The sequence below is a fragment of the Pholcus phalangioides genome, unplaced genomic scaffold (assembly GCF_987345545.1).
Source record: "Pholcus phalangioides strain wild (caught in Gottingen) unplaced genomic scaffold, Ppha-v1.0 ptg000032l_1, whole genome shotgun sequence".
NCBI classification, from domain to species: domain Eukaryota; kingdom Metazoa; phylum Arthropoda; class Arachnida; order Araneae; family Pholcidae; genus Pholcus; species Pholcus phalangioides.
In genome coordinates, this window is record NW_028301622.1 from 7,790,865 (window position 1) to 7,815,309 (window position 24,445).

General features: G+C 37.1%; 1 protein-coding gene and 2 non-coding genes across 3 annotated transcripts; all 3 read left to right on the top strand.

Moving 5' to 3' along the window:
* Positions 1-371: 371 nt before the first annotated feature.
* Positions 372-19,703, top strand: LOC149066857 (serine/threonine-protein kinase NLK-like). Its single transcript, XM_089253228.1, has 10 exons — positions 372-1,043; positions 6,921-7,050; positions 9,005-9,060; positions 11,290-11,396; positions 12,855-12,940; positions 13,060-13,269; positions 13,361-13,549; positions 13,872-14,070; positions 17,898-17,994; positions 19,184-19,703. Exons 1-10 carry the CDS (start codon positions 841-843, stop codon positions 19,269-19,271), a joined length of 1,365 nt encoding a protein of 454 aa, XP_089109354.1. The 5' UTR covers positions 372-840; the 3' UTR covers positions 19,272-19,703.
* Positions 1,911-1,982, top strand: TRNAA-GGC (transfer RNA alanine (anticodon GGC)). Its single transcript has one exon. It is a non-coding gene; the product is annotated as a tRNA-Ala (tRNA).
* TRNAT-AGU (transfer RNA threonine (anticodon AGU)) lies at positions 3,554-3,627 on the top strand. Its single transcript has one exon. It is a non-coding gene; the product is annotated as a tRNA-Thr (tRNA).
* Positions 19,704-24,445: the final 4,742 nt, after the last annotated feature.

The window sequence follows — 24,445 nt, forward strand, 5'->3', positions numbered from 1 at the left end:
AGAATCGCTAATTTCCGTATATAAGGCTGGTATTACACTATAAAACTTTGATAAAAATTATTTTATAAAACTTTAAAAATGAAACCAATACACACATCTATTACATTCGAGCGAACTTAACTGATCCGCCGATTGGTTGCATTTTTCAAGTTTTATAAACTAACTTTTATAAAACTTTCATAGTGTAATCCCGGCCTTAGAAATAAAAAAAATTCCCGCATTTTTTCGCAGATATATGGTCAATTATTACGGAGAAAGTATAATCGATTTTCTGACTTTCGCAAAATCGTAATCGATTTCTCTAGAGTTCAGTAGCGTTCAAAGTAGCACGCGCTGACGAGAGCTTTACCGAATCACAGACGAGTTTTTATATCGACTCCTCGAAGCAAAACCACTCGTGATTGGCCAGCGCGGGTTGAGCTGCACCCGCGTCCTTGCAATTCGTCGAGAAAAGCGTCGTCTTTTGTCACGGACGGTGCTGCTGCTGCTGCTGGGGCGTCAAGGTTCATTGTGTTATGAGTCCATTGTCTGCAGCTGTGCGTCAGTTATTCTTCATCATCGTCATTTTCTCAGTAATATCGTAATTATTTCTCTTTAATTTCCCTTAGTATGAAGTTACAGGAATTCATCGTCGAACATCATCGTTGCTACCTCACATCCTAGAAGACAAATCCGTCACTCATGAAACGTCGGAGACATCATCATCGTGCGAGATGAGGGTTTCGTGACACGACGAAGGAGGACTTTTAAACTTTCAACTAGTTTTTGTTTTTTTTCGTTTTTAATTAATTCGGTTTTTTTTTTGTTTATTCTGTTGAATTAATTAATTTTTTTTGTTGAATGGCTCTCGTCGGTGCACGAATGAGGACGTTGGAATCCGTTCAGCAAGCTGTTATTTCAGCTCAGCAGCAACAGTTCTACCATCACCATCATAGGACGACCACCAGCACGACAACAACAACAAACGATATCATCGAGGATCGGCTGAACAACGAGAACAAAGCGGACAGACCCATCGGGCATGGTGCGTTCGGGGTCGTGTGGTGAGTGGTTAAAGACCTTTTTATTCCCTTTGTTCGCGGCGCCGTTTTGTTTTTTAGAAATCGACTTTTGTGATAGAAATCCGTAATTTTATAGAAATTTATGAAAATATTCCCGTGAATTTCTTTTTCTTCCCCCCCCCCCCCTCTTTCAATTCACCTGTGGTCTACTTTCATTGAGCATAAAGTAGGACATGTTAAGAAATTTTTTTTTTTATGTCCCGCTTGGTTTGCTATTGTTTTTATTTTATTAATGCTCAAGGATACGGAAAAACGTCCCGAATTTCATTTTGTTTTTCATAGTGTTAATGAATTTGGGGTGTCCTTGTTAAGTGTTTTAAAGAAATGAAATTTTTTTTTGATGAGAATAAATATACAGGGTGTTTCAAAAAGAATCATCCGATTTTGAAATGTGTATGTTGCGAAAAATATTGAACACATAGACACTTAAGATTATTTATGTTATATAGCTAATCCAAGATATACGGAAGACTGGATGTTGTGAAGATATTTATTATTTGAGATGTTAATTTTTTAAGGAAGGAAAAAACTCATCTCTGGCTATACCGTGAGTCGAACCCGGATCCCTCGATTGCCCTGACCACTAAAGGAGATAGAGATTTTCCTTCGCTAGAGTGTATATATGCCGAACGGAACCGTGCAATGGACGGTGAAACCGATCAGCTAATAGCTCATGGACAGCGAACCACCAGAGGGCTACTCACTGTAGAGGCAGAGATGAGTTTTTTCCTTCAATCGAGGGACCCGGGTTCGACTCCCGGTAGAGCCAGAGATGAGTTTTTTCCTTCCTTAAAAAATTATACGGTTCCGTTCGGCATATATACGCTCTAGCGAAGGAAAATTTGTATCTCCTCTGTAGCTTAGTGGTCAGAGCACTCGTCCGGCAATCGAGGGGCCCGGGTTCGACTCCCGGTAGAGGCAGAGATGAGTTTTTTCCTTCCTTAAAAAATTAACATCTCAAATAATAAATATCTTCACAACATCCAGTCTTCCGTATATCTTGTATTAACAAGTGGAGAGCGACATTCATGTCATATAGCTAATCGGCTTTTTTTTTTACAAACCAAATTAAAGGTGCTCTATATGTCTATACCAGTGATTCCCAACGTAGGCGATGGAATGTTCCAAGAGAGCAGTAAAAACTACAGATATAACATAGGATTCTATGGGTTAGATTGCGCTGGGAGAAAAAAATTTCTGAAGAAAGGGTTGGGAAACTATGGTCTATACCAGTGATTCCCAACATGGGCGTTAACGTTAAGATTGCGATGGGGGACAAAAAAAGGTTGGAGAAATTTTGATCTATAAGGTAGTCAAATTTGTCCCAAACTTTTACGAATATGTTTGCTTCCACGGCTACTGTTATGCTTGTCTTCAGTTCAGCTAATGTAGGTGGAAGGGAAGCACACATTGGCATATGCAGTGGTTCTAAACCCCCCCCCCCCCCCCCACCGAGGAGCATAATGTAATCTTTTGTGAGCCCCCCACAAGAAGAAATCATACACTATGAGGTCCAGCGATGTTGGGTGCCAGTGATGTTTAACTGAATCGTCAGGTCCCGTACGACTGATCCATCGTTTAGGAATGTGATTGTTCAAAAATTCTTGAACGTCTAAGCTTCAGTGTGGTGGTGCCCCCGTCCTGCTGGGAAATGAAGTCATCTGAATCGGTTTCTAACTGTTGGAAAAATCAATCACTGAAGTGGCGGCTGAGGGAAGTGCATTAGCGCTACCTGTCGGCAACTCCATGAAGCTCAATTGCCCTCTTTCTACCTATATATTATTCGATCAAAACGGATTAACAGATGGTTTTTTTTTTAATCAGATGATTCTTTTTGAAACATCCCGTATTTTTTTATTGAGTTTGATAAATTTCAATAATTAAATTTTTTTGCAAATGAGTGGAATTTCTTTCGTACGACTCCTGCAAAAAGGAATTTAAGATTTTACCACAAAAATACTGTGAAGCAGGGTTGCGCTTTTTGCCGACAAAAGGGTATTTTTGCCTGGACAGTGGTAAGAATGATTTTATGAATAAAAACATTCTTCTAAATGTATATTATATGTAACTTAGACTTGAAATTTACAGCAATTAGCTTTATACTGTTGTATTGTGAAGTTATCTGGTGGAAAATACATTTACTAATAAATAAATAATGATAGTTATATCAAGGAAACAGTTATTTTCCGGATATTATGCTTAGGGGAATTCCGAAAAAAAAGTCATCACGTCTCCGCTGGGACTCAAACCCAGGTCCTCTTGCATGCTACCATCTACATCACTAGAGACATGACCCTGCCTTCCTTATTTCATGCACTGTGGCATGAGGCGCTGAAGTAGAGGCAGTAGTAGTCTCTCTTAACTTATTTCGAGCTGAGAAAAAGCCATCTCTCTAAACCATCCCACCCGGGGGCCATTTCCTGAAGTTGAGAGAGGCTGCTCTACTTCAGCGCCTCACGCCATAGTGCGTGATATAAGGAAGGCAGGGTCATGTTTTCAGTGGTGTAGATGGTAGCACGCTTGCCCAGTATGCAAGAGGGCCTGGGTTCGAGTCCCAGCAGGGACGTGATGACTTTTCTTTCAGAGTTCACCTCAGCATAATATCCAGAAAATAACTGTTTCCTTGATATCTCGAGCTGAGAAAAAGCCATCTGTGATGGTTATAATTCGTCATAATGACCACATGTTATAACGACCTTTCTTCACAATTCTCAGAGAAAGGGTCGGTTATGTTTTTTTTCAAATAATGGGTCATTATAATGATAGTTATTTTGCACCATTTTTTTTATTCAAATGATACTAGGCATAACTAAATGTGGGAAGTATCAATTTGTTTTTATGCGTGGCGAAAACATATTTTTGTCGTAGGACTAGTTCTTTCCATACCAAACCATAAAAATTATTGATTAAATTAAATCAAAATTTGAGTTCAAAACTATGTTATTTGCATAGTAGATGGCAAAATAAATGTATAGAAATACTTTGCATGCAAAGATAGATGGGGGGAAAATCTACGCAATATAGAACCTCGTTTATTCGAACATCAATTTTCCAAACTTTTGGTCAACCGAAATGTTTTTCGACCCAGCTCATTTTCAGCCCTCTATAGTCAATGATGCTCAACGGTTGGTATTTTCTTGGAACTTTAGAGAATCCTCATGTCTCCCAGCTCGATAGCTCCGTTCAATATTGTATAATAATTCACTTCCAAACAATTGTACATACCGTACCTGTGAGCTATAGATGTATGTAGTGGCAGAGGTCTGGGTACAGTGTGTGTAGTTATAAACTATATATTGGCAAGCAAACAAATGCATCATATTAACAGATTTAGAGCTGTCTTTTTTTTCGTCTAACAAATTTATTTTAAATTTAATTTATTCCTTTACGTTATCGAATTTGTTTCAAAATTGATTCTTTTCATTTTTCCGAATTCCCTTCGGTTCTCGTGTTCAGATAATCAAGGTTCTGCTGTATTTTTGCTAGGCTATTTTTACCGTTGTTTTTTTCCACCTGTGACAAAAACTTGCCAACCCTGATACAGTAAAATCTTGATATAATTATACTCTGTAGTCGAGGAAAAAAAAATGTTGTGGAGGGATTTATTGCTATATCAAACATTGTTGTAGTCAAAATTGTTGCAATTTATTGCTGCAATGCAACTTGCTAATTACTGCTAAAATTTCTGAATCGAGTGGAAATAAAGGGCTGCTGCAAATCAGTTTAAAGAAAAATGTTCAAATGATCTGATGACCATATTTAATAGAAAAAATGGATAGAATGGGATGTTGAATAATAATTTGTAAAATATAGGACATTGCCGAATGTAATAAAAAAAAACATTGCCAAGAACCGTTTGCAATTAAAATTACTGAGAAATTGCATCTGAAGAGTGAAACAGAACCATGCTTTCAGATGTCTGTTCGGTATGTAAGATATAATGTATAACGAACAAAAAAAGAGCTTTAACAATGTGTGCTGTATTAGTGGACTTGATAAATTCAAATGCATAATACGGTAAAGCCTAATTATAATTACAGCAAACTTCCAGAGGTGGTGTCACTTTCAGACGATAGTCCCAAAGCAGAATGTTTTGCATTGTTCTGTAACGAATCCTTGGCTGATTGGAAATGTTCTCCAGTAAAAAAAAAACCCCATAATCACTTTTTCTTAAAATTTTTCCAGATTGTTCTGCAGTAATGCAACGTCCCTGAATATGATTTTACGATCACATTATTTTTATGAACTTGTCTTCTGTCCCAAACGGCATGAATGTTAAAATCCCTCCATTTTACGAACTTCATTTTTCTTCCGCTATTTTTTCCTGGTTATCTTATTATTCCATTTGAGTCCATTGTAATCAAAAGTAAATTTCAATTCAGACGCACACGTATCTTGAAAAAATAGAGGGAAGGTAGAGTTTACTAATTTGTTATTACCAACATGATGTGTTTTGTGAATGCACGCCAAGAAGGGATGTTCAGTTGCTGGCGGGTGGTGTGGGGGGGGGGCATGAATTGAAGATGAGTTGACAATACAATTCACTCATTGTGCGTTATGATTGGATGAATTGGTGGTTTCTGAAATGGTATGATACAGTAGGTTATTGATAGGCCATTTCTAAGTCGATAGTCTATCAAACTGTATTTCAGCCAACTGCTGTTCGTCTAACTCCCTCTTCGCAGTGTGAACAAAATGGGAAACATTGTGCATCAAATCCATAGAATCTTATATTTATCAAAATGGTTACAATGAAGTGAACAAAAATAAGTTATTTTTATGGAAATCGCATCAATAAAGGTGAATGACTAACACATAATTTCTTACATTTGTTTCATCGCCTCTTATTTATGAACTTCCAATTTTGCAAACTAATTATCCATGCGGGTTCATGAAAGTGTGCATCGACTTTATTACTAGCAACCTTTGGGGGGGGGGGGGGTGACATCAACTTCAGACAATAACAACCAACAGTAAAAAGGTAGAATATAACCCAGCAGTCTAAAAAGTAATGATAGTGAACGGGGAAAAAATTCTCACTAAATAAACTGGCCGACCAGGAAGAAAAGCACCAAAGAGAAAAAAAAAAAAGAAAGGGTGATTATATAACTATATAGCGATGCAAGGTCGAAGCTATGTTCACATTTTTCACAAAATGTGAAAGAAAATCTTAGAATGCAAAAGAAATAGTAGCTACTATCGCAAAAATGTGTACAGAAGGTACGAAATGAGTAGACATCCATCTATATCAATCATTAGTATTTTGTTAAAGCTTCTTTCCCCATTTTTGCTAAAAGAATTTTTTTATCTAGCTTAAACCCTGTAGCGATGGAGGGATTATGCTATTCCCTGATGATGAAATTGAAGAACTGGGACAAGAGTATCCCAAGAGTATTTTTCGGGAATATATTAACAATGAAAAAAACCAGTGTATAGATGTGAATAGCAAAATCTTTGTTTCATTAAAAATGAGACGACTTCAAAATTTAATTAATAATTATTGATAGTTAAAGAACAAACATGCAATTTTCAAACAAGAGGGTAGTGGATCGGAAGAATGAGAGTGAATTTGTAAACAGTCTAAATATGTGATAAGATAAAGCTGTCCATAGTGCAGCATTGTTTCAGTGAATATTTATGCATCCCAAAGAACTCCTGATTCATGTATCATATTAATCGCATGAATATGCAGCTCCTCCCATGGCCTGCGGGGCCATGTGGCCGCAAAGAGAACCACTGGGCTATTCAGCCGGTAGGTTAAAATATGTTCTGTACTGAGAGAGAGACGATATTGATATATTTCTTATAACGTAAACAACGGTTAGTTTCATCAAATGTTATTTTCTTTTGTATTTGTAGGTCCGTGACAGATCCAAGAGATGGCAAGCTGGTAGCTCTGAAAAAGATGCCAAATGTCTTCCAGAACTTTGTATCAAGTAAAAGGGTGTACCGGGAAATCAAGATGCTCTGCTTCTTCAAGCATGAAAATGTATGTAATATCCCAAAAGTGGCATATGTTCAACTGATCAGGTTTTTGGTGCGCCCATCAATTAGAGTTCCTTTTGTTAAAATAGTTAAGGGTTTGTTCTCAACATTTTCTACATTCTAGTAGCTTTTTGGAGATCAAAAGATCCTGCGATTGGAGCGTACATCCATGGCAGGAGCTGTTGGACACTGGAAACGAAGTGTTATTGCCTACACTATTAGTTAGCTAGGTGGCAATCAGTTGGGAGAACAGAGGCATAAACAATCAAATAGCTTGGTGTCACTCGGCCAACACAGCCTTCCGCACTCATAATTGATGTTAATGTAATATTGATTTCAATGCTTATCAATTCAGAAGCTATTGATAAATGATGTTATCACAAATCATTACTTCAGACCTTGCAAATGTGTCTTGATGGTTCTGACAAGTATAGATTGAAAAACATTGCTATTGATTTAAGAGGCTGCGTTTGTTCTCAGTTTTCCAGTTCAAGAAATCCTTTTCAATGAAAAGAAATGCATTCTGATTTTTTTCTACTGCAATACAAATTTTAAAAAAATTATTTCTATCGATTTTCCTTTTTTCAAAACAATCGATTATTATTATTTTTGATTTGATATGCTGTTGCAATCGAAATGAATGGTGATTGTAGGAAAATCAGGAGAACAAAATATATTTAGTGAAAGAAATTTCTTCGAGATGAAGGGCTATTCGGTGTCAAAGTATCAAGTATCTGAACAACCAACAGTTTTTTCCACATTGTGCTAATCCTGCTGCAAGGCTATTTACTAGCGATTGATCTAGAGAGAAAAAATTTGACCGAATTCATTGTTTGCCAACCTTTTTTGTTCCAATGTCCCCTTCAGAATTTTTTTCTTCCATCACCCTCTCCCCCAAGCAAGCTAACCCATAGGATCCTTCTACTCCCCCCCCCCCCCCCCAGGACCATTCTATCATTGCTTTTCACGTGCTATATTGTACTTTATTTTTTGCCCCCCTTTGTGAGTGAAGAGACTTGATAATGTCTTATTCTGAAGACGCCATCTATCGCTAATCACCACCTAGGGAATTTTTTTTTCTTTGCCAGTCTCTGGGATAGATACCAGTGATTGACATCCTCAGGAAATACATATTAGATGAAACTGAGAAAGGAAGAGAGAGACACTGCAACGAACAGAACACCACTGAAATGCCCTATGATTCAGTTGCTCAAGTCTGGTTATCGTTTTGATTCTTTTCTAATTTCTAATTACCTATTGCATTCTTCAAATGGGAAGCTTCGCATTAGTGCCTTGAAGTTCTGTGGTTTTCTGACTTCCAGGCCTGTATGCAGGTTAGCCTCCCATATGGAAATGTCTCTGCAGAGAACGTATAGTCCTACAACTTGTTACTTAAATAACTTTAAAATTCGAGCATTCACCATCTTCAATTCCAAATATTGAAGACAGCAGCATCAGCAAGGACATGAATGGGGCACAACTCTGGCAACACAAATAAATTAAAAGCCACACATACCCTAAGAAAACTCATTCCAGCATGTACCAATTCCGCAGATTAATTTGTATGAGAGATGCATGTGCCATGCAAAACCTTATGGTTATATGGCATATGGTGTACAGTGGGGGGGGGGGAATTGCTGGGGTTATACAAAGGCCCAGTTGATACTCAAATTCATGGCAGCCCTTTGAGCTGTGAAAGTAATATAATCTTTCTGCTGAAACTGCTTACTTACATCACAAGTTTATTGATAGTCTTTGACAAAAACGGTAAGCTCTAATCTTCCGTTATGCATCATATTTTAGTTTTTTTCCCATTCAAGTATTTTCTGGCGAATATCTTATTTAAATGCATGGGGGTTGTTGATATTATTTATAGGTATTTAAGAAAAGCTGGAAAAATCTGTTTTCATGAATGCATTAATATTTATGTTAACATATGTATATCTTTTCTTTTCCAGCTTTTGTCGGCACTTGACCTGTTGCAACCACCTGACATAAGTCTATTCCATGAAATGTATCCTTTTGCTGATATTGATTTATTTTTGTTAAGTACACGTTGTTCATGATAATTATGCATTAAAACTTTTAAAATGGTTTGAACTTGTATAACACAATACCTTTGGCAAAACACAAAGGAAAATTACTACATCCAGCCCTGCTGTAACGAAATTCAAGGTAATGAACATTTAGTTTGCTGTATCAGGACATTCTTTATGTATGACATAGGTGTCAATGCTTCCGATTTACCTGGTTAAGTCTTCTGTTTTCTTTTTTGCTTTAGTGAAATATTCCAGTTGAAAACCAATTTTTATTCCAAGGGGTTTTTTTTTTTTTTTTTTATTTTAATAGAAAAATCACTGAAATTCCTCATTGTTGTTCTGCCGAAATGAAAAGTCTGTCCTTGCAATCTTTTCCATCTTTACTTCAGAAAATGGAAGAAAGATGGCAGTGCAAACTCGAAACAAGCATCAAAAAATTACATAAGAAAGATAACACTACTGAAAAACTCTAGCTATCCGATTTAGATCCTTTATTCGTAGATGTAGAAACCAAACTGAAAAAGAATACAAACTTTCTTTCTCACCCAGTGGTGGTGATGATGAATATAACAAATATATACATATAACATTTAACAAAGTGTGACTCGACAACATAAATACGTTAGGGCCCACACGTACACTCAGAACACTCATTCTGGCCTGTGGCGATTTGTTAGAAATTCCGTAGAGAAATGTGTATGAGGTACATGTGTACGGTCAAGTAGTAGTCCTTGCAATCACTATTTTTCTTGCATTCTCAGAAATGTATGTTTTTGCAAACCACAGACTAATCAAACAGATCAGCAATCAGTGTCTTGTTATGTTCAGCTGTGAGTAACCATGTCAAAAGATATCTTGCATTAGAAGAAGCTGTAGGATATTTAGAAACGTTCAAATTCCAAATTAGAAGACTTAGATATATGCCAATTACCTGCTAATGAACCCGAGAACATCACTTATGAAGAAACATCTCTCTCAATCACATACAATCTTTTTGTTGAGAAATGATCTAGTGACAGCAGTTCCGGGGCTGATGTATGTGGGAATGGTGGATATATTTTGTAATTATGAGGATGATGTGTTAGAAATTCTCAAAGCGCGCTCTTCAAAAGATGTGGGCAGAAAACAAACAAAACAAGTGCAACACTCATGTGAAATTTTCAAGAAAATACAAGGTTTCGAGCAATCTAAAAAAACCATTGCATTTGATATAAAAAAAACAAAATTCTTTTAAGAACCTGATCGAAACCATCGCTGTGGTTTCGATTGGAAAAAGGTTTGCCATATGACCATTATATCACATGTTGGATAATTCATTCAGAGTTGCAAGAAGTGGATCATATTTTGCATTGGAAATTCCAAAGAGAAGTGACAGCGAGCCATCTACAATCAAAGGAAGGGTTAACCATTCATCCAGGTCCACGTTGTCAACTGAAAAAAAAGTCAGGTCATCTGATGACCATTATATTGTCTACGACACAAGGACAGTGCAGTTTGTCAAAAAAAAAAAATTGTCTAAATGCTACCAATGTGACAAACGTATCCATCAGAGATGTTTTCCTTTTATTGCAGACATTCGGGGGAAAAAAAATTGAATTTTCTGCACACATTTTTTGTGTTAAAGAAAAACCCGGTATGTTTTGTGAATTTGAAGTAGAGAGAAAATAGAAAATTTCATGTAAATAATTATACTCCAGAAATAATCGTCAGAATATAAGTGATATCAGTTTCTGCTTTCACCTCTCTCCCAAGTGGCAATGTTCCATTTGTGGAACATCATGGGGGGAAAAAAAATTTCCTTTGTTTTTCACGCATCAAATTTCAAAGTTGATCCATGTGTATAGGCATGTAAAGCGCATATACACTTGCATGCTGATCTTGTAATGCTCTACCCCCCTGCAGCGGTTCTAATCCACTTGTTTGTATACAAGCTTCCTTTGTTCTCGTTGAAAAAACAAATTTCAGCTCAAAAATCGTCAATACTACAAATTACTGAACAACCAATTGCGAATGCTTTCATTGCATGATCAGCGAGCTAATGTATACACGTCTTAAAAGAACCTCATTCCAAATTTCAAAACAATAAGTGATTTTGTTCATGGCTTCGCCTTTAAACGGTTAAAGTCTAAAATTACTGTCTCGTTTATTGGAGCAATTGAAAGTGCATTTGGGGTCATTTTAGCTTCCTTAATGGTGGTTTTCAGATATGTTATCACAGAACTCATGCAGAGTGATCTCCATAAAATCATCATATCTCCGCAGTCTCTTACCCCAGACCACGTGAAAGTCTTTCTGTATCAAATTCTCAGAGGTAAGTTGAGCTGGTTGCCTGTTTGATACCAATTTATATTGACAACTAAATCATCATCAAATTAGCATTGAATTTAATTTTTGTTACATTGTAATAGATTGATGGGGGTCTCAACCTTTTTTTTCTGTTCCACAAATCCTCTATGCAAATAAAATGACCAAGGAACCCCCCCCCCCCCCCCCCAAGGGATCAGCATGATCCATTCAGGGAACTTGTTAGTGTTAATAAAAATCCATGCCTGAACCGCGATTCGAACCCAGACCTACACAGTCAGAGGCTAGCTTCTTAACCACTAGACTGCCAGGCGGAAAAATTACAATTATGAAATTATATTCAATATAAAATAATTTCATTGAGCATTCATCATTTTTGTTGCACCACTGTCATTTTTTGCACATGAGGGCTAAAAAGAATTCAGGTTTAAAAGGTTCAGAATCGGCAATAAATTATAGGTCTCAGTCAATAATTTATTGACTGTATAAAAAGGGTATAAAAGAGTATAAAAAGGATGCCGTTCAGAATCGGCATCCTTTTTATACTCGCCAAGAGGTTGGTGCACTAACCCCCTCAATGTGGGACTCCTTGCAGTAGCAATTTTTTTCTGTGGTCATGTTGCCGTTTCTGTTGTACCCTGTCAGGAAAGTTTCAGGACAAAGACAAATAGGGTATCAATTACAAAGTTTCGATCAAATAAGTTGGTTTTTTTTTCCATCCAAGTCCATTGGACCCTCTGAATCCTCACCAAAAATTCCTGCAATCACACTTTAATTTTTTTTTGATTTGTCAGCACTGATTTTTCAACTTGTTTGATAACTGGATGGTTCTTTTGGACTATTTGGAGAACCTGAAATGCCATTTCGGAACAAAGGATTCTGGTTTAGAATTATGCTTGGTTCTTGAGCGAGGTTAGCAGGGTCTGATATTGGCATCCCAGGTCATTCCCACCTGGACAACACCTAGTTATGTGATTATAGTTTTGCAAGCTAATCAGAAATTAGATTAGAATGGAGAAGTGTGTGAACCCAAAATCATGTGGGGTCTGTGCTTTTCTGTTAAGATTGGTGCTGATGGACAGATCTCTAGCCTGAGACCCAGGATTTCTTTTTTTGCAATGAAGTGGCCAAGGAAAAATCCTATCCTGTGATACCACCAAAGATCCCAGCTTTAGGGCCTGACTCCATCATATTAGGGTTATTTGAGGAGACATGAGCAAGACAGTGTTCTCCTCGCTTGTTTGCATGAAAGCTTGGTGTGTGAGGCACAACTAGTGCTATGGTGGATACTTGTGGGGGTGGCGAAAAGTCTTGAAATTGAATTTGTCACCGCCAAGCCATTGCCATCAAAAGTTAGGTGCTGCTTTCTGTACTACCCTGGATCAATAATTCCGTGATTGTCGTCCCATGAAATTCATTGAAACCAGAAAATTGGTTCTCATAATTTTTTCCTCGCTTCTTCCAGGTTTAAAATATCTTCATTCAGCCCGAATTCTGCACAGAGACATTAAGCCTGGGAATCTACTTGTCAACAGCAACTGTGTTCTGAAGGTGAGTATATTTTTTGTTGATAATGACCTTTTATATGTTATCAACTTTGAAAACTCGAAGTGAAATATTTGAGATTGTATAGTATTTGTGTTTAACATTTTGAATTTTGTGCCTTAAAGATATGTGATTTTGGCCTGGCACGAGTCGAGGAACGGAACAAGCGTGCTCATATGACACAGGAGGTGGTCACCCAATACTACAGAGCACCGGAACTTCTCATGGGTGCCAAGCATTACACCAGTGCTGTAGACATGTGGTCCGTAGGATGTATATTTGCTGAACTCCTCGGCAGGCGAATTCTGTTTCAAGCCCAGACTCCTATTCAACAAGTAATTACATTACTGTATATATACTTGTAAATAAATGTATTTGAGAAATTATCGGGCGGAAATTAATTCTCAACTTTGTTCTATGTTACAGCTGGAGTTGATAACAGATTTGCTCGGGACACCCACCGCAGAGGACATGAAATATGCATGTGAAGGAGCCAGGCTTCACATGTTGCAGAGGCAATCTAAATTACCATCACTGTGCAGACTCTATGTGCTATCTGATCATGCGACCCCTGACGCTGTTCACCTGCTTTCTCAGTTGCTGCTTTTCAACCCTGTAAGTTCTTATCTCATTGAAATATGCTGTTTGGTATCAGTCTGATCTTTGCAATTTTTAACAATTTTCTCGATCACTATAAAATCAAGACTTTTTCAATTGAAACTTCAGGATCCTGATAAATTTTTTAAGCTGTGCATGTTTATTTGGCTATTCCGCTTCGAGTGGTGAGCACATATATCTCTCTTGGAGGCATGGAAGAACAGGCATCCAGGATGAGCTTTAAATCATAGTGTGTGTGTAAACGCAAAATGACAATGGAATTTTGTGATCTGGAAAGTGTTCTCAGTTCGTAATAATCAGTGATTATTTCTTTTCTCAGGACAAAAGAATCTCGTGCACAGAAGCACTGGCGCACAGCTACCTGGACCAAGGACGATTGAGATATCATTCGTGCATGTGTAACTGCTGTTACACCACCCCAGCAGGCAGACATTACAGCGATGATTTTGAACCTGTTGCCAGCCAACCATTTGACGACAGCTTCGAGAAAAATCTGAAGAATGTACATCAGGTGAAAGGTAATAACTGTTTTGCACACAATTTTTGTTGACAAAATGATCAATGATCAAAGCACACAATTGTTATTGAGTGGTTTTTCTGAAAAACGACTCATCTGAATGCAGTAAAATTTTCACGATATTCTACATAGACTATGGGGGGGGGGGGGGACAAGAGATTTATGCAATAAAAAATCATCCAAATTTTCACGACTAGTTGAATAAGTGGTGCTTCTTATTGAATATAGCATGTATAGTATATAGCGTATACATCAAGTTTCAATAGATTGCACCCACCAGAACGGGCACTTCATAGGTCTGAGTAGTGTCATTATACAGACAGGCAGTGCCCGTCTGAGCAGCGTGAGTACGCTGAAACTACTCAGACCTCTGTGGCATCCGTTCTGGAGGACAAATTCCATTAAATCTCTCCTTATGGTCTCGTTAAGATATCTTAAAAATTTGGCTGTATTGGGGTAAGCAGATTTTGAGAAAAAACTATTCAGAGTACGGAAATTTTAATTATAATCACTTTTTATATGAATTAATTTTTCATAGTGATTCCTTTGTGTTTCAGTATCTTGGCGTCAGCTTTTTCAGAACTGCCCTAAGGTTTTGATAAGTCGTTATAAAAAAAGTGGTGTGCTGACACTTAAATTGAAGTAGCAAGTTATCCACAGGTAGCTCCAATCAGACTCCACAATAGTTATTTAAATTCCAGAGATCAGTGAAATGTTAGTTTGTCGAACGACGTAGTTAGACGTTACACATAAAGAATGAATGACAGCACCACCACACCACCAGGGTGCTTTTTGAGATCCCAGGCAGGGTTTACTTGCTGTGAATGAAAATTTGGAGTGCCAGCCAAATTTCTCACAAGCTAAGAAATTCATTTTTCCAAGAAAAACAGCCCATAATAATCATATAAGCTTATTGGTAGCTTTTGAATGAAAGCTAAGTAGTGTGTGCTTGCCTGCGCACGTCCATCCGTCCCAGAGTTTGATTTGAAAAATCCTTACTTTTGAAAGATTTTTTTGGAAGAGGTCTGTTACCAGTTTTTTTCCTTTCCCTAAAATGCCCATGTGTAGAGTGGATTATCACCATTGTGCCAAATCATGAAGAAATGTTTAATTTTGGTGTGAAAGAGACAAATTTCGTGACCAGTTAGCCTCAGATAGGTCTCACTAGTCAAGTCTGCATGCCCAGATTTTTTTTTTTTTTTTTTTTTTTTTGTGATGGCAAGTAATTTAACTCAGTGTTTCCTTAACTTTTTTCAGCCCATCGCCCTATTTTCTTATGGCTCCCTGTCTTATCCAGGGCCCCTGCTTTTATTCACGAGTCAGCCCCTTTCTTCTTATCAAATTGAATTTAATTAAAATTAAATTTATAAAAAACAATAATATTTATTTCTGGAACCCTCAGCCAGGCAAGGATCCAGAATGTGGGTGTCATCCCTCCCAAGAGCTGAATTATATGGGGAGAAAATAGGTGTGGTTAAAATACAGGACGATTCAGTGAACTTTCATAATCAAACCTTCAAAATATCACCCTGGGCTCATGCCTACCTTGGACTAGGGTTCAGTAAGCTTTCTTCTTGTGGAAGTTTTATGCAGTTATACATAAAAATTCCTGTAGTTTAAAGCAAAAGTTTATTGCATGGCTGTCTCAACATCGGGCGTCCTGGGATCCCGTAATTAACTGGAAGAACCACAGCTTACATGCTTGCATTTGAAAATCATGGTACCAGATGCCATTCTATAGGCCCCTATTGATATGGGGGCCCAGGTCATGCTTACATGGGCCCATAGGTTAAGATGGTAGCTAAGATAGGTTAGGATAAGCTCTTAATTCTGAAAGTATTTTTTTCCACTATATTTCACTTGAAAGCTTTATTTCTTCACTGCTCTGTGACTCTCTTCACCTTTTGATGAAAATCTCTTTCATCTGATTTTCACCCATGGGCCCCTAGAATATCCCCAGTACTGCAAGGGGGTCCATATGGTTGTAGTTTGAGGACCACTGAGATTTAACCTATTTAAATTTCAATTTATTTTTCCACACATGAAAATATTACTGTGCATTATAGAACATGTATGATTGTTGATACAGATGAGAACATTGAACAATATAACAGAAAAAAACTGAACATGTACAGTCAAACCACGAAGAAAAGGACATAAAAATGCCCTGACGAGCTCTGTGGCCAATTAGAAAGGTTTTCAAAAACAATCATAAAAACGAAATGAAAAAGTCAGAAAAAAAAACAACATAGATTGATGCTATTACACTGAAGAGCCAAAAAAACTGGTACACCTGCCTAATATCGTGTAGGGCCCCCCACGAGCCCACAGAAGTGCCGCAACACGACGTGGCATGGACTCGACTAATGTCTGAAGTAGTGCTGGAGGTAATTGACACCATGAATCCTGCAGGGCTGTCCATACATCCGTAGGAGTAAGAGGGGGTGGAGATCTCTTCTGAACAGCACGTTGCAAGGCATCCCAGATATGTTCAATAATGTTCATGTCTGGGGATTTAGGTGGCTAGTGAAAGTGTCTAAAGTCAGAAGAGTGTCCCTGGAGCCACTTTGTAGCAATTCTGGACGTGTGGGGTGTCGCATTGTCCTGCTGAAATTGTCCAAGTCCGTCGGAATACATAATGGACATGAATGGGTGCAGGTGATCATACAGGATGCTTACGTACCTGTCACCTGTCAGAGTTGTATCTAGACGTATCAGGGGTCCCATATCACGCCAACTGCACATGCCTCATACCATCACAGAGCCTCCACCAGCTTGAACAGTCCCCTGTTGACATGTAAGGTCCATGGATTCATGAGGTTGTCTCCATACCCGTACACGTCCATCAGCTTGAAGCAGTTCGAACCGAGACTCGTCAGACCAGGCAACGTGTTTCCAGTTCTCAACAGTCCAATGTCGGTGTTGTAGGGCGAGACGTAAAGCTTTGTGTCGTGCAGTCATCAAGGGTACACAAGTGGGCCTTCGGCTCCGAAAGCCCATATCGATGTTTCGTTGAATGGTTCGCACGCTGACACTTGTTGATGGCCCAGCACTGAAATTTGCGGAAGGGTTGCACGTCTGTGACGTTTAATGATTCTCGTCAGTCGTCATTGGTCCCGTTCTTGCATGATCTTTTTCCGGCCGCAGCGATGTCATAGATTTAATTTTTTACCGGATTCCCGATATTCACGGTACACTCGTGAAATGGTCGTACGTGGAAATCCAAATTTCATCACTACCTTGGAGATGCTATGTCCCATCTCTCGTGCGCTGACTATAACACCACGTTCAAACTCACTTAAATCTCGATAACCTGCCATTGTAGTAGCAGTAACCGATCTGACAACTTTGCCAGACACTTGTTGTGTTATATAGGCGTTGCCGACCGCAGTGCCGTACTCTGATTGATTCCATATCTCTTTCAAATGCATATGCATGCCTGTACCAGTTTTTTTGGCTCTTCAGTTTATAATGAGGAAAAAGAAAGGGCAATGAGATCCACAAGTTTGCACCAATTTATCCCAATTGGTGATCACATTTCTCTAAAGGCAAAAATCTGTACTTTGTTTTTAGAAAATCATTTTTATATTTGTCTGTGCGGATGTTGGTACAGACATTTTGTAATCAATGATAGAAGTTAAACATTAGCTGCCGGGTTGTAATTTCAAATTGTGACCTATGTGTTTAAGAAATACGGTATATTTGTAATCAGAAGCACATAAATCAATCGGACGAACTTGAACATGTTGAAAGTTGTGAATTCAAGTGATACTTGTGAAACTGAATCTATTGTAACGTTCTGCAATGATTCATTTTATTGTGTTTCAGAACGACTTCATTGTTTCATTTCTGAACACTGCCAGAATGCTACAAGAGTACCGTTGCGAATCAATCATCAGTCCGCACTTTTCAAAAGTTTTTCCAAGTAAGTTCTGAAACTAATTCTGACTTTTAACACATTTTATTATTTTTTTGTCAATAATTAGAACCTAATTTGTTGATAATGTGATTCATGTTTATGAAAGTTTTTATTTTCACCTTGGCACATTTTGGCTCCCCCCGATAGCCATGGTTAACATTAATACCAAAGTGTAGCCATATTTAAGACTTTTTAAAGATTTTTTTAGTGCTTTGATGAATGCTTGGCACCCGAGGAGAAATTATCTGAAGTTGTTAGAATCATTGGAAGAATGTAGTGAGGAGATCTTAAAACCAGTATTACTTTCAGGGAGTACTCTTAATGTTCAAAACTTTTAGCGCTATAGCATTTTCGTATCTATCTTCAGCCATGTTCGCCTTCACTGTGCATTCCAATTATAACTCAACTCATTTTGGTGAAAGTCAAAATGGCAGTTTCAGACACTGACCATGTTGTACAGCAGCAGTCAGCAACTCAATCATGACAAACCTGTAGATCTTCATGTCTCTTGGCCAGTCGAAGGCCATTTTTACTGAGATTGTGATTTTTAAATTTGTTTTATAATTTACAAAATCTGAAATTACAGCGATTGATATTTTATTAGCCTAATATAAGCAGTCAAATTTGACAGGTTTATGTTTTCACATCAATTCAACTCCAGTCTGATTATCTTCAAGCAATTTACTGGCATTGGAATCGGGTTGGAATTCTTTCTCTAATGAAAGTACTTTTAGAACATAGAACTCTAGCGTTGAAAGTTTTTACCCTACTTTTTAATCCCAGGTGTGGGCTGAAACATGTATTTCACGATCCGTCCTTTTGCCTTTGAATAAAAGGACTTAGCTTTGGCATATTGTGAAAAGTGCCATCCATTGTTGTTGCTTCTTTTGTACCATGTGTGTGTACCTAAATATTTTCTTGCTGATGTTTCCGCACATCTGTGGCAGGCATCTTCTGAGGTTAAATACACACAGGTTTCTGCAACAAATGAGAAAGCCATTATACAGCTGGTGTCGTCGAGTAATCTCCTATGTAGACCTGAGGCTTGAGTAGCCACAGAAGAGCTCAGAAAACTGTTTGCTTCCTAACTCAATATTAAATAGTTCTTATACAAAGAGAAAAGCCTAGTCTTAATTATTATTTTGTGTAATTTTGAAATGTTAAATCTGATACTGATTCTTTCTTATATCAACAGCTCTACTGTTGCCCAGCCTTCAGAACTTCCACCGTCGCCTCACCAGTGGGAGGCTGTTACGAAGATGCCAAATCGTGGTTGCATATGATTCCATTTTTGAATTTGTAAGAGGAAAAAACTCTAGATGAATTCCAATATGGTCTTTTAAAAAAAAAGTATGTGTCATGTCACATGTTTGTTCGTATCGACGCCACTGTAAAAAAAACATTTTTTTAATCAAAGCCAAAAAACACTAGGACTATTACTGCCATCTAGTAAAGAACTTTGTTAATTCTTTCGACAGCAAGAAAATTTTTTTCTTCCTATGGCTGCAAAGTGTTTTAATGTTTTTTTTCACTTCGATCTTCACGCAAAACTAACCCCTGCAACAAATTAAAAGCATCAATTGTTTTTTTTTCTTTTTCCACGTGTGGCCAGTCAAAGTGTGTTAATTATTCAATGCAGCCAAAGTTGAAAAAAAGAAGGCGAAACTCGTGATTTTTCCTCTCCATAAACTTTATAAAAATTATGTTTACGCTCGTATGCTTTGTATTTTTTTCAAATAACGAGGGGGGATGTGTATAAGGAACGAAAATGTATCTGATCTAGCTTTTTTTTTTTTGTATAGCTACAATAATCAAGTGTCCTTTTTATTCCTTTGTTTTTGAATCTATGCATCATCTAGTGGTGATTGCACTCTCCCAAACAATAATGTACATACATACACATAAGCTCACTTGTGTTTCTGTCTCGTATCGTTTCGTGATTTCATTGCTTGTAAATAACATGGGGGAAGAAATCTGTGTCAATGATTAGATTTTTAGTTTTCCGCCTGATTTTTTTTTTTCGGTAAATGGTCTCAGTAATTTATGATTAGCTGTTTTATGTCGATCTAAAATGAAATCATTTCTTGTTTGATGTCCCTGTGGAACGCTGGAAGGAATTTTTAGTATCGGCACAAAGCTTCCTGACAACACATCTGAGGCAGCACGATCTCTTAGGTCCTAACGATATTTTTATCCTAACGATTTTTAATAGGTGCGACGATGCCAACTATAATTCCAGGGAGGGGGGTCGAAATGCTTTGAAGATGATTTCGGAGAAAAAAATGTGTTGTAAATACATTTATATTCCTACCTTGAAGTGGTCGCTCTTTTTTATATTGAATAAATATATATATATCTATATATAACAAAAAAAAAAAAGCAATATCTCTTGAGACGTTAATTTTTTATCAAGTGAGACTGATGGCGATCTCTCTCACGGCCATTGACACTGCCTTATTTGTTTCATTCAACTTTTTGTGGGTTTTGAATGTCTTTCCCCTCCTTCCGTTTTACCTGATATCTTTGTTTCTCGTTCAATTAACAATTGTATGCTGTCATATTTTCTTTGTGTGTGTGTGTTCGTGGCGATGTAATCGGTAATCCTTTATCGAGTCATATCAATGCATTCATAGTTATTTTACAATTTTTCTCTTGACATGTATGTGAAAGTCTGGCTTTTGTCGATGTTTTGTAAATAACTAACGCAAGTGTTGAAATTGGGTCCGAAAATACACTTACATTCATTTTTCGTTGCTTTAGTAAAGAATAAAACCTGTATATATAAATATTATTTAATGTTCGAGTGTTTGATCTCGAGATTTTTAGTTTAGTTTCGGTTATAGTGTTATTTATTTGTTACTTCATTGTTTCGATAATATTATTAATGGGTCCCTGCTCACTTTCTGTCCCTGGTTTTCGATCGTAAAAAACAGACAATTTCTCATAATGGTAATTTCATAATGCCTATGTACATGGGGAAGCATGTTGACATCAAAGCAAATGTTGACATGGTTACACAGCATCAATGCATACCTCCTAATGTTATGAGAACTTTGCAAACTAACGTATAGGGAGTTGCAGCGTCAATTACCTACTGAGTGTTATTTTGTGGCATTCATCGCCATGCTTCTTGTATCTTTGAGGCATGTCCATAGCAAACTGCATAAAGGTACATCTAGATGCATGTGCTATGCATTGTCTTTAAGTGGTTTTCTGTGATTTCTCATCCATCGCAAGCCAAGCAATGCCCACTAGATGGACATACGAACAGAAGGACCAGTTGATGCCTTATCAGAGTAGCTTGCATTGTATATTAGAGGCTGTGTGGCACTGCTGTTGGAACAGTGTTGTGTGTGTGGGGGGGGAGAAGAAAATGGAAACAAAAGTCAAAAACGAATAAGCCTATGTAGATGATGCCAAGTCTCCTGAATTTTCCAGGAAGCTCTCAAATTTTTACTGTATCTTCTGAACTCCTATCTCCGAAATTTTGACTGATTGGGAGGGGGAAAATCCCTACTTTCGTGGGTAAATTTATTCCTTTTGGAACATGGGTTCTTAACTTTGTGTTCCATGAACCCTCTCTGCCAATAAGACAGAAGGCCAGTGAATGCCCTTGCACCAATAAGATAAAGGCCACAGACCCCTTTTTATATAAAGATGAAAGTATTTTCTTCAAGCTAACATTTTCCCTTTCCTGGGGGTCCCTGGAATTGACTACCTCTGCTAAGAACCAATGCCTTATATATAATTAAACTGCAAAAAGTTTATTGCCTCTGTTTTCCCCCCACAAACTGGAAAGAAGATTGTCGTCATTGTTACAATCTATCGTGTCCTTTGAAAAAATGCATTCAAATCACAAAAAAATGAATCATTTCGGCAAGGAAAAGAATTTGTGCATCAAATAGCCATATTTTGACCATAGGTCCTGCTTTTGAACTTGATGGCGATTTTGATACGAGTGTAGCAAGGGCAGGTAATTTAACCTATTGTGTAGTGATTGGTGACATTGCAGTGTCACATTTCTTCTTAAAGAGAATCATTGATTTGATTCCAGTTTATAAAAATCATTGCTTTATTTTTCCGAAAATCCCTCTAAATTTTTCTTTTAAGTTTTTTTGTAAGGAAGTCCGATCAGCGTAAAATCTCTAAGGTCAAAGGTTGTCATTATAAGCAATGGTATGATTTTTACGAGTGAATATCAGGTTGAGAGCAAGCAAAATACTGTATTGTATAGTTCTGAAAGGAATAATTTATAGAATCTGCGTAGTTATATTTTCTTCTGGCATTTGTGTACTTTTGTGGTCCATTTTGGATACTTATTATGCGGGACTTTTCCTGATGTGGTTTTTGTTTTTTCCTACGGCACTGAGATCACTTTTCAATAAAGTGTTAAGTTATTATCAAGATTATGATCTTAAGTTATCAGATCTGTTCCGATTTTATTTGTAACGGATTGTAGATGTAAAATAATCTAAAAATAGTCTGAGTTTCAATCGAATGGCATTCTGGAGTTTCTTGTAAGGGTTCAAAACCGTGTGGAATGAACTGATTGAAGATTGTTACTGTATGGATCAAAACTACAGGAAATAATCTTTAAAAAATATTTGAATGTTTTAAATATATCACGAAATGCTAGTTATCAGAGAACGGTCATTGCTTTCTGAACCGGGTAAAAAAAGCTTAAAATTTTGTAAATATATATTTGATTGTTTTTTTGAAGCACAAATGATTCTATAGCGACTAGCCCGTGTAATGCATCAAATGATTGGTGAAAGGTGTCTCGTGCGTTTTTTTAAAACAAATGTTCTGATATATCTAAACACGAAACGAGGAAAAAAATTTCACGTTTCCCTGAATGTCTTGACCTCGAAATATTGTGTGTATCAAACCTCACTTTGCGTGTTTTTATTATTTATATTTGTGTAGAGGGTTAAATGTCGGGGAGGGGGGGGGAATCACAATTTATGTTCTAACATATTTATGGCATTTTTTGTTCGATTAATTTGTATTTTCATGGACTTAGTTTGTTGTGGTGTAGTATTCTAATTGCTCTCGTAATTACCGAACATGTAATTTTGTGATTCCTATTATTTTCATGTGAAAAAAAAAACTGCTGTTATATATATATATTGCTTTTGGTTTTGCTGTTATGGAGTGTGTCGTCATGATGTTGTGTATTTGTAACAAGTTTCTCGAGCATGTAGCTTCATGTGAATCGAGTTCCCAGCAGAAAACTGCCAAAATGTTTTTGTAACAATTTTTTTTTAAATATATATGTGTAATGTATAAATATTGTTTTTTTTTTTCTTAACTTGATATGGTCTGTCGTTGTGAAAATGATCGCATGTATACATTTATGAACCGAAACATCCCTGTATCATCTTTTGTGTTAATTTTCCTACTTTTATAAATGAAATGTTGGGTTTTTCGATAATGTTTTAGTGTGTGGTAGTTTTTTCCTTAAATCATTGTCATGTTTCCCAGGTCGATAATTAGCGTTATGATTATAATGTTGTGGTGTATATGTAGCCTCTTTGTTTCTCGAGCCTCCACCTAATCGATCACTCCAGAAGAATAAGTCACAATCGAATGTTTTCATCTTGGTAATCTTCCAACTGCTCTTATTATATTTGTCATGGAAGTTTTCTAAAATTTGTCATTCTTGTGTATTGCACTTGCATAGCTGCGAAGTCTCCTGAACTCCCAAAATTTTTTATATCTCCAGAATTTCAACTATGATTGTAAAAAAACCTACATTTGGGGGATATTCCCAAGAAATTTACCTGGGAAAATACTCACTTTTTGGTTTTATCCCCGAAATGAAATTTGATAAGCCGTCAGCAATTCAGCCTTTAGACATCTGAAATTAATGAGATGTATCTGTCCTGTTTTAGATCCAATGACTATGTTTTTTGGCACGATTCGGTTTGGGAGTAGTAATGACAAGTAGTTTAACATGCTGGTTGGGGATGGCTTGCACGATGTGGTGTTTTTACATGGAAAAATCCATACAATATTACTTTTTCATGAAAAATCCTTATATTTTTCAAAAATCCCTTTGATATTTATTTTTACACAGAAATTTAGATCCATGTGAAAACCTTCCTAATTCTCTTTTTTTCAAAGGTGGCAGCTATGCATTTGGTTTTTGTGATGACTAGCGAGTGAAAGATCTTGATGTTTTCAAGTTTAAATTTAGTTCAACTCATTCAATGTTAATGTGTGTAGTCAAAATAAATCTGGACAAATTATAAAAAAATTGACAAATCGTATATGATGTACCCTTACCTTTTTTTTTTTGAAGGAAAAAATTAGTTGAAATTTTTGCTGAAAGGTGGCGAGATGTTAACAAAATAACTGCTGCATAACCTCAGTGTCTACCATATATTTTGTTGCATGTCAGTGGACAGGTCAAACATATATATCTGAAAAAACAAATGTTTAACCTGTCCACTGT

Excerpts from the sequence above, each read along its gene's own strand:
- LOC149066857 (XM_089253228.1), top strand. The coding sequence starts at position 841 with ATGGCTCTCGTCGGTGCACGAATGAGGACGTTGGAATCCGTTCAGCAA. Across the intron at positions 11,397-12,854 it reads TCTGTATCAAATTCTCAGAG|GTTTAAAATATCTTCATTCA; the intron begins GTAAGTTGAGCT and ends CGCTTCTTCCAG. Across the intron at positions 17,995-19,183 it reads CTTTTCAAAAGTTTTTCCAA|CTCTACTGTTGCCCAGCCTT; the intron begins GTAAGTTCTGAA and ends TTATATCAACAG.